Consider the following 11,091-nt stretch of genomic DNA (forward strand, 5'->3'; position numbering starts at 1 on the left):
ACTTATCTCATGTTTTCCCCAGTACCCCCACCTTTCTGGAGAGGAAGAGTGTCGAGTGTCAGTTTCCACTATTACTTCCAAGAGCAGGACATAATCATCTCCCTGAATGCAGACTGTGTTGGTTTGACCTTAAAATGCTGGCATTTTCCACACTGCCTGCCAAATTAATGCTTGGGGGGGGGGGGGGGGGGGGGGCAGCCAAATTATCTAGGCCTGTGATTCACAAACTGAGCAGGGTCAAATCAGGTCAGTACTTCGATGAGAAACCTCCATCTCCTGAAAGAAAACCCAAGGTGCTTCAGGAAGTGGTGTGATGGTAAATCCATATGCATTTTCCTCATTGATTCAAAATTGAATGAGTGCCCCAGCTTGATGAGAGGGTCATTATATACCTAGAAGTGCTGATTTTGGAATGAGACAAAAATCAAAAAGGTGTGAACATTTGTGCCTCAGAGAAGAATCCCATGCTGCTTCTCCTAGATATTGAGATGTTAGTTCTGGGATCCAGGCCAGACAAAATTCTCTCAAGCAATTATATTCTGCCCCTAAATTCCCCCAATAATTTTGATTGGATGCCACATTTTTCTTCACTTCCTTCCTTAAACTTCTGCATAGTGCTGTTGTGCACTGCAAAACAGCTGACAATCCTATCCCAGAGATGGTTACATTTCTGGGCTAGAGAAAGCGATTCTTTATTTGTGCAGTGTTTTAGGATCCTGCAGGATGAAGGGAGCTAGAATACTGAAAGTTTCATTAAGCAAAGAAGCCCCCACACCACTGGATGGAAACTGAAGCTTGCAACCCTGACTGGCTCTTCCTAGAGCAGGTGCCTTCAGAAGATGCAGATAACTGAGATGACAAGGTCTCCCTTATAAAATACATTTTTACAGTCAGTGTAATATGCAGTTTCTTCTAGAAAGAGTCTGGGCACCTATGCCTCCATAACTCAGCTCATGAACAAACTCAAGTGGTTGCATCAGTTTTAAGTCTTAAAGTTGGGTCTCTCCAATAACGATCAGCTAAGACCATCTCAATTACAGCCTATTTTTAATGAAGAGCTGTGAGCCATTTAGAAGCCACAAGCCATAGCTAGCCCATATGACTGAAACAAAAGGCAAAACAAAAATAAATCTCTGAGCTCTTTCAATGCCCAGTGTATGAGCATGTCCACAATACAGTTATGCAGCATCTATGCTGTTCTTATAACCTCCAGGACTTAAAACAACAATTGAGTAGCCGAAGAATTTTGAGCACTCTCTGCTGCTAGGATTCTCAAGGCCTATCATTTACCAAAAGAGACCTCATGGATTTGGGTTCTGGGGAGCCCACATCGATATTATCTCCCCAGCTACATCTAAGAAGAATAATGGTTTCTAACCTTTAGAAAGAGGATGAGACCTGTGCTGGCATGGAAAGATTAATATTGCCACCAACACAAAGAATTAGGGAGGCCTTTCTCTGCCCTGGAAGGGAAAACACAGTTATCAGATACAACCTATATGGAGAATTCATTGGAGAAATGCCACTAAAGATAATAAATAGACAGGTCTGATCGATTCCACCCTTCTAGAAATGCCATCCTTCCCAGGGCACCATCTAAACTGCAGTGCTCCCTTTCCAGGGAAAGCCATAGAAAAAAGAGCCTTTAAAGGAACTCTATTTGCTGGCTTTACTGCCTCACATCATTTTCTTTCTGTTGTCAGGGACTGTACATTAATATTAACCCTGTTGTAGAAGGACCCAGAAGAGGCAAGGTGAAAAAGGAGAACAAGACACTGGGAAAACAAATGGGCCCTGTATGATAACAAAAAGTAGATCAGCATCCTCAGGATCAGGGGCAACTGCTTGGTAGAGGCATAGGCATGGGGGAAGGCGACAGAAAATACTGAGTTCTGGGAATGCCTCTGGATCCCCTAGGAAGCAGTATGGCTCCTGCTTAAGCTGTCTTTCCTGGGAAACTCTTAATTCATGTTTACAGTCAAGCAAATAGAACAAAACAGTTTATTTGTGGGGAAGTATCTGAGAGGGTGGTTAGTCCAACCCTGGGGATGCAGCAGGAAGTGGGATAACCTCAAAGCCAGGCTCAGCACAGAGGATGTAAGGGGCATTAGTTTCCACACAAACCAGTCAAAGTAAACTACAGACAAGGGTTAAGGGAGAAAGGGGGGAGGGAAGAGAGGCAGACACAGAAGAAGTGCCTTAGGTCTCTCTATTGAGTTGTTGATATTTTTGGAGTTGCTGCTAAAGTGCTACTTCACCAAGAAAAATTCCCATCAGTTCCAAGTCTCACTGATTCTGAAAGGAGTCAAAACTAACAGAGAAAAGCTTAGACCTAGAGCTGGCTGGCTTTGCAGGTGGCTGAATACCAGGTGCCAGTTGTAGCAGGCAAACTGAGTTGCACTAAGGCTCTGAAGCAAGAATCTAGGCCTTCCCAGAACTAAGCAACAAAACTGAACAGAGCGCCTTCTGAGGCACTGGGAGATGCGAGTGCTGTGACTGGTGAGCTAGGTGAGCAAGGCACAACAGTTTCCTTATAAGGAATGTGTTTAGTAGGGTTGTGTGAAATGGCACCATTCCCTTTCAACGGAACGTTTCGTTTGGATTGAAAACAGCTGTTCCGTTTTGTTGTCGAAACAGTTTTACTCTTTTGACTCTGTTTCAAAGTTTCACCCATAGGCTATAATGGGGAAGCTCAAAACAGCCTACAACTTTGCCGTTTCTGGCCTGATTTGAATGAAACTTGCAGGAATGGTAGCCTCTGCTGAGGCTACAAAGCCTGTCAAGTTTCAGGGACATAGGTGCAGGGGTTTCAGGGAAACTGCACCTTAAGCTGCTGACAAGCAAAACTCGTGACATGGGTGACACTGTGTGTGTGTTAAGGCGCAGCAGGGTGAAAGCTGCAGGCCTGCTAGGCCCTGCTACAGCCAGGAAGCCTGCCAGCTGTCAAGGAAATAGGTGCGGGGGGAGTCTGGGTTCTGGGGTCCTGCACCTCTAGCTGCTGACAGGCAAAACTCATGACATGGGTGGGTGACACTGTGTGTTAAGGTGCGCCTTCACTCAACTGACACCAATGCAGAAAGCAGGGAAGCTCAAACAATGCTGCCTTTTATGTAGTTTTTCCATCCCACCCGCAAAGCACTGGGATTGGAAGGGACCTTAGAAAAAAGCTTGACAGTCACTGGCCAGTCACACAGTCAATAATGAGAGCACTCCTCCCCTGCCTTCCTCCCTCTTCTCCCTCCCCCTCCTTACTTTAGTTCTGGTTCCCTGCAGGCAAGCCCAGCTTGAGCTTCGAAACTTGAAACATTTAAAAAATTTCAAAATGTTTCGATTTGCCTCATTTCGTTTCAAGGCTGTTTTGAAACTCTGTTTCATTTTGATTCTGCTATTTTGAGCTCGAAACGAGTCGAAACAATGTTGAAATGAAACTGCTGGCAAAATTTCACATGGCCCTAGTGCTTAGCACAGAGCCAGGGGATTGGACAATTTGGGATGAGAAAGTTACAAAAGTAATGAACAAAGGAATAGGTGTGTTAGCATGCAGTGGCTCTGGCAGGACAGACACAGCTGCTGTCCCCCCTGCTCAAACAGTGGGGGGGCCAGAAACAAGCATCACACACACCCAGTGGAAGATCCAAGGCCTGGTACCCCCAAAGGTCACCACTGAAATGTCTAAGAAGCCACTTGCCAGGTCATATTATGGGGAGGAAACCTGTAATATTGTCTAGGAGTTACTAACAAAGTCTACTTGATACCATATCAGATGAGAAACCGTGTCGATCCTTGGGGGGTCTCTGGCAAAAAGAATCCTATTGGTAATTCCAGTCCCCTCCCTCCCCGATTGCCCTGTCAGCACCCACATTCTACACTGGACAACACCAATTCTACAAGGCACGCCAATGCTCCTGATGGGACTTAAACACAGAGGTTCCTGACTAGGGGGTCTTGCCCATCTACTCAGGGTTAGACAATCACTATATCTGGGGTCAGGAACGAATTTTGCCTCATGGTCAGACCAGTAGAGACTGTGGAGGGTCTCTGCCTCCTCCTGTAGCTGGGCATGTGGCCCTGTTCTTTGACTCTCTCAAGTGTATTTTAACAACCTTGCTGCAGCAGAGCATTAGCACTGTGGTCCCTTATTTAATCTGTACCAGGTTAGGGTGTTATACCTTGTGGCTGTGCTTGGGGTTGACCATGTAGTTTTGCTAATAGGTTAGACAACTAATTTGTATAGGATGGTTTGGATAGTGATGATCCTCCCTCATAGAAAAGGTTGAATTAGATAATCTTGGGTGGTCCCTTCCAGCCCTACTTTTTTATGAAAAGAAGTGGTGAAAACTGCAGTGCTGCCACACTCCAAGGCTTAGTGGAAGAACCCTACTGTCAACAGGGTCATGTCTGTGCTCAGTTACCCTGTTCTTAATACTTAAGCACATAGGATACAAAAGGATGCCCACCTTTTGGTGGCCTTTGTTACCTGCATAGTTGAGTAGAAGACTTAACTGAATTCAGAATCATCTACTGCTCTGAGACTCATGTCTTTTGTATTTGCAGAAAGCAGCTAAGAGCAGGAGGCCCACCTCAGGGAAGGCTAAGAAGCAGCCATTGGAAAGCAGGAGAAGGCATGCATTGGTACCAGCCGCCGCTTTCTGGAGCTGTTCCCAGCCTCCCCTTCCAGTGAGTTCTCAAATCCCTTTGCCAACACACAGGTCTGTGTAGAGCCTCAGCTAAAGATAAGCTTTGCCGCCGCCATGTGTTGCAGTCACACACATGCAGACTCACCAGCACTCATACCCAGACACATAAATACATTCTCCCACGGATAGAAAATAGTAATGAACTGAGCCATCTAGTCCAGTGACCAGTACCAGGTGTTTTACAAAAAGGGTGCAATCTCACTCAGTCAACCTTCCCAAAGTCATCAGTGGGCCAGGTAATGTTAGGGCACACAACATTCTGCTGGCTTCCTCCAGTTCATCTTAAATCCATCACCCTTCCCATTACAGTACCCTGATGGGCAACGGTAACTCTGGGCACATTCCCTTCGTAGTGCAGTACGATTGTGCAAGAACCCAATACAAGTTTTTCTCTGCCATTACACACTGTATGTAGGATCGAAAGTTCCTTCAAAGCACTGATGTACTGGAAATAGCAAATAATACTCTAACACTAAGAAGAACAAAACAACATCAACAGCCCCAAGATGTTAAGATGCCTTTATGATACTTACCAAAGCAGCTGCTACGGTGTGGAAGAAAAGTTTTACAGGCTGTGGCAATGGCCAGTTCAGCAGAAATTATAGTCTTAATAATCAGGTCCTCCACATTGGCCATCAGTGCTACATGGGGAGAAAAAGAATGTGAAGCCAGGGATAAAAACTAGAAGAATATGGGTATGTATATATGCAATTGTCCATGTGAAACCACATAGGCATTATTGCTTTGCACCCATGTAAATACCCATAAACAAAAGATCATGAGTATATACATGCACAAGAATCCTAGTGCAGAAGTGCTCACAAGTGAATGTTCACTGGAGCGTGTGCATCTAAAAAACAGGGGCAGGAGCACATTGCAGGCACAACACCGAAAGTTAGCTGGAGTCTGATCACCACCCACAGAGCACTGCAAAGGATTAAACAAACAAGAGATATAAACCCTCATGTTTCAGGGCACAAGCCAAAAAGCTTTGAAAGAAACATTCCTTATGGCTAGGTTATTTCATAGCTGCCTTCTATAATGTTGCATCATCCTCTAAATCATTTGGTACTGGCCATTGCATTAGACATTCCATTTTAGTAATACAATTATTTTCCATACATGAGAGAATGCATGCATGAGCCTGGATAAGAACAGATGAATTAGCAACTATGCAATAGGAGGCATTATTGTGCACACAGAGAAGTGGCAAACATTGTTATACACTTGCAAGAACACACAAAAATTGCCTTCCCACACTGGACCAGCACTCTTTGTTCAGCATTGTCAGACAGAAAGTGACCAGAACCAGATGCAGCAGAGAAAGATGCAGGGACCATCATAATAGACAATTATGAAAACAACCTACTTATGTTTCTCACTGACTTGCCTATGTTGGATTTATATCCCTTACACATTAGATACAACAAGAACATAGATATGTAAATGTTGTGTGCAACTGATGGAACATGTAACTTGTAGTAAGACCAAGTGACTATGTAGCCATGCATACATATGATGGGGGAAAGGATACTTCTATTTGAAAGCCAGATTCAAACCCTTTCCTCCATCATCTAATTGTTCCCTGGCAACATACAGGATGGACATATTAACACTAACAGCTGAGGGCTTCATATCACAGGTAAATTAATCCACTAAGAAAGGATTATACCTGGATTCTGCCCTGCTGATGCATTTACTCCCAGCAGACCTGGCAAAAGTGTGGAAGAGGGATCTACTTTACATGAACAATCAGGCTTCAATGAAAACATTCAGCAAAAACCCGAGGCATGAAAACGTGATACCACATCCAAGAGTTATTCAAAATGGTACAGTTCTCCAGAGGCAGATCACCCATCAGATTGGACAGGCCATGGGAGTAGTAGAGGGAGTGAAGCATTTAAGATGATGCCAGGAGAAATGGGATGACCTTCAGGAAGGGGAAGTAAGTACAGGTAAAATATTAAGAAAAAAAACCATGGCAGAGACATAGGTTGTTCAATATCATTTCCCGTAAGGGAAGGTAAAATCTTATTACTGGAAAGATGGAGAACAACGGGCTGGATATAGCCACAGAAGATAATGCGTAAGGAAGAATCCTGCCCTCCATCCTGAGATAGAATGGAACAGGACCTACAAGGGCTTTTCCCCAGCTTCTATCTGGGTTCTTTGTTGGTGACAGAACAAGGAAAGAACCAAAAAGGATCACTACTGACCTGCTGTGTCTCTTCCTTCTTGTTTCAGGTACCTCAGCATTGCACTCATGCTCCATTTGTTTCCATAATCCTCTACCTCAGGGTCATCACAGCTAAAATAAACCAAAGAAGGCCTCACTTCGCTGGCTTATGCCTCAGAATCACCGCTCTAATCTTAGATGCGCTGGTGAAAAATTTGGCCCCCATTTTAGTGTGAATTTGGTTCCCTTCCCAAACACTACCTCCTCATCTCCCAGGTATATCCAAGTACCTGACATAGTCTCCACTCTTCTTATTGACACTGTAATTGGTCAGATGCATGAACTGGTTTTTAATGTTCTTGGATCCCTGGTCATATCTCACCGTTGCAAACCTATGAGCAGAGAAAATATTTAAACCAGATTAAGCAGCTTGGTAGATGAAGCCTACTAGGCAGATCACTCAATCACTGCAGCTAAAGAAAGGAAAACCTAGTTATGTCTGATGCAGTGCAACCCCCTGAAAGTTCAATCACAGTCTGATCCCCAGGGCTGTGTCCCCTTTTGCCTTTAGAACTTCCCACAGAAGCAGCTCCAGTTCCTTCTGAGAGATTATTTTGCAGCCCACACAGCACCTCTCACAATCAGGAAGTTTTCCTCAGTAGCTTAATTTGGGAACTCTGAGTCCATCCTGGCAGTTACCAGTCACAGCCCTTAAACTCTCTCCATCCCTGGGTTGCTGAAGAACGTGTTAATAATGACTCCATAGGCAAAGTTAAAATTCTGCACTCAAAACCAGAAATCCATATGGAGGCCATTAACTTCTTCCAGTGTGACAACACCTCTTTTAGCTCTACCCTGAGATCCAGGAAGAGGAAAAAAGAAGAAAAATTAAGGAAAAGAGGGTCTGGAGAAAATAGAGAGCTTTGGACAGCAAGGGGGCCCCTTCTCACGTGACCAGGACACACAGCCCAGCTCTTCCTTGTTGTGTGCACTGTTTAGGCAAAGCAGGTGGCCCACCCCTCCTTCCTGGGACACCTCCCCCTACCCTGCCCCCAGTGAATGGAGAAGGGAGAGGGACCCCATAGACCTCTGCTACTGGGGGGGGGTGGACTGTATGCTAACCCCTTGCAGGCTCCCAAGACAGCCTTGACTTAGGCTGTTACCTTAGAAACATAAAGGATCCCCTTTGGGCAGGGGGCTGGACTCGATGATCTTCTGAGGTCCCTTCCAGCCCTAATGTCTATGAAATCTATGAAACCCTGGTGTGCACCAAAGAGAACTCTATACAGCCCAGGGCCATTGGCAGGGGAGGGGCATTTTAATAGTAGAGGCAGACCCTCAGGAAACTCATGGGTGGAATGTACAAATGCAACAAATCCAAGCTACGGTACCAAAAAGTGCATCCCTCATTTATTGATGGTCATATTCACCTGTTATTTTCCATAAATGAAAGTTTCTCCTTCAGTAAAGGCCAAAGCATACAAGTCGGCAGCCAAGAATCCCACCATTTTCAAAGTGCTGATTATGGCATTTCCCCTCCGGCCTTTTCAGGTGCCGTTACCAAAAACTGGAAGTTTAATTATATTCTCATAAGCCAGTCCTTCTATTACCTTCAACGTTGTACCCAAGTCTCTTTCTAGTCACGAAGTTGCCTAAGCATGAATACACATTCAAGGATAGTAGCCCTAGAATCAAAAAGCAACTATTCTCTCATCTCTTATTGCAACTCTTATGTATAAAGCCTCCCAAGAAAGAGGTACAATGGCCTTCTTGGTAGCCATATCAGCGTAAGAATTACGAGCGCATCCAGAGCCTCAGACTTCCCATAAGAAACACCGAAATCTGAAAGCCAAAACCAGCAACATGGGGGCTATGGAGCAAGACACCAACAAAAATAGAAACAAGAACGCAAATCTAGTTATCAGTACACTACAAACAGCATAAGAGATAAGATCAAGACTGAAAACAACCTCTCACACTGATCTTTGATTTTTTTTAAATGAATGGACAAATCTTAACCCAGGGTTTTGAAGCTTGCCATTGGGTGGAGAGAGCAATGCAATCACCACAAAGTTCCTGTTTCCCCATACACCCCATAATCAGTTTTATAACATTGCCCTGTGCTGTCACAGGTTGCCCTCCTTAGTAATTTCAACCCCCAGCTTTTTTTTTTTTTTTAAATAAAACAACAACTCTTTTCAGCATCATCTTTCTCCAACGATCATCACCATTCACTGTCAGGCTCCAGTTCTAAATTCCACAGCAGGATGGTATTACTAAAAGTCTTGGGTTTTTTTTAAAGTGGTTTTCATTCAGAGAAATAACAAAGACATTACAGCTCCAAAAAGAATCACTCTCTCCCACCACTACACTGCAGCTACTTGTAGGGGGAATATGATAGCAGTTTAATAGCAGATGAATCTGAACCCAACCACTAAAAATTAAGAAGTGTTTGGGTAGACAGAATATCATTCCCTAACCAAAATTTGGCCATGACAAAGATGGCTACACCAATTCTTTGAGAAGTGACCTGAGGTCACAACTATAAGGTCCAAGGTGTTTTAGGGTACCTATTAAGAATCTCTAGGTGATAAAAAAGGTAACAAACACAACAAAGATGTTTAATAAAAAGACACCTGTTAGTAGGACACTGAAACACTGGATTCGGTAATGAATAAGAAGGAAAAAAAAGTATTCCCTTACTAAATTACCAATATCACTTCCTGCAGAACCCTATTTAATCTGTTTAAGTTCATATACCATACACCACCACAGTATCCAAGAACTTTCTAGCAGAGCATTATCCTTATTATAAAGAATTGTGTGTCAGAAGAGCAGTTTAGCCACAGTCTTCATCCAGGAATGAAGAGTTCCTCTTAAAGATCCTGGCCTGAGGTCACTGAGATAAGGACTAGGAACCTGAGAGGCTCAAAATTCAGTGAAAAAGCCAGCAAAGAGTGGAGCACAGGTCTTATGTGCTTGTGATAGATAGTGTTACTGAGGAAACATGTTTTGGCACTAGCTGGAGTTTTCTAAGCAATGAAGGCTTCATGCCCAGGTATCTCAGATTGCTATAATCCAGCCAAGAAGTGATGAAGGCGCAAACAACTGAGGCCAGGTCATCATCCTCCTGTATAGGACAGTCTCTTAGCCAAAACATTACTCGCAGATGCTGCTATGTTGAAGCCTGGCATCAGCAAGGAATCCAAGAGTTCTCCCAAACTACAGACTGTGTGTACCTTCAACTGTAGGAGGCTGCACCATGGCTTTAGGACTTCAGAATGCTTTCCACTGCCTATCAGCATCACCCATCTCCCATATGTTCAACTTCAGGCAATTTTTCTTCACCTGATCTTTAATGTGATCTTGGTTGTGAGAGATTGGTCGGATGGGATAAAGCAAAAGTTTATCTGGATCACCTGCATATTACTGGCACTTGAGCCCATGGTACACAGCCATTTCACTTAGTGGAGGCATGTAGGTATTAGAAAAAAATTGGACAGTGGAATTGCAAAAGTAAGCAGTGGAGATGCAGTTTTTCATAGTTACTTGTTGCAGACATCCCTCTAGGAAGGGTTCAGATTCTTTCAGTACATAAATTTGATATCCTGATGCTTCTCCTCAAGGAAACAGCAGCAGCTCATGGTTAGCATCAAATGCTACAGAGAGGTCTGAGGGGATGAAAACAAGGACCTGCCTTCTATCCACTGACAGGAGATGTCATAAATCAGTTCTTCTCAAGAAGTTCCGGTTCGGATGTCCTTAGCTGAAATCAGACTGCGAGGTCTAAATGTTAGTTTCAGTGGATGAACTAGCTCTGCTCTGTGTGCACTCAAAAATGAGAGGCTGGACATAGTGGATGATAGCTGCTTAGAACAGATATATTCAGGATGGATTTCTTCATTGCTGGTTGAACTACTGCTTGTCTGACCATGGGTTTTCATGGAAGGTTTCCCCTCAAAGCATTCACCTGGTAAACTTGCATGAAGTCTGACAGAATCACAGCCTGAGGTGACAGAGTTGTAGGAAGTATCTTTCCCATTCTTCATGCTACCCCATTTGTATCAGAAACCTCTACCCATCATGAGAAATAAGATATTGTAAACTCCCAATAATTTGGTTTTTGGGACCTCATCCTGCAGACTTCAGGCAAAAATCCCCTCATCCCAGGAATCCACTCTCCCCCTCAGCAGATTTTAAAAGAAAATAGGTAGGGAA

General features: G+C 43.9%; 1 protein-coding gene across 10 annotated transcripts in view; it reads right to left on the reverse strand.

Moving 5' to 3' along the window:
- The window catches only part of TTLL5 (tubulin tyrosine ligase like 5), a 178,375-nt gene that overhangs the window by 138,114 nt on the left and 29,170 nt on the right, over positions 1 to 11,091 (reverse strand). For all 10 annotated transcript variants that reach the window (XR_003093381.1, XM_025200719.1, XM_025200705.1 and 7 more), the window contains 3 exons: positions 7,164 to 7,265; positions 6,914 to 7,005; positions 5,231 to 5,338 (listed from right to left, as the gene is read on the reverse strand). Coding sequence is in view for 9 of the 10 variants with exons in the window: in XM_025200719.1 (XP_025056504.1) it covers positions 5,231 to 5,338; positions 6,914 to 7,005; positions 7,164 to 7,265 (302 nt within the window). In the remaining variant the exon portion in view is untranslated. The remainder of the gene's footprint in view (positions 1 to 5,230; positions 5,339 to 6,913; positions 7,006 to 7,163; positions 7,266 to 11,091) is intronic.

Source organism: Alligator sinensis, unplaced genomic scaffold (genome assembly GCF_000455745.1).
Source record: "Alligator sinensis unplaced genomic scaffold, ASM45574v1 scaffold280_1, whole genome shotgun sequence".
Taxonomy (NCBI): domain Eukaryota; kingdom Metazoa; phylum Chordata; order Crocodylia; family Alligatoridae; genus Alligator; species Alligator sinensis.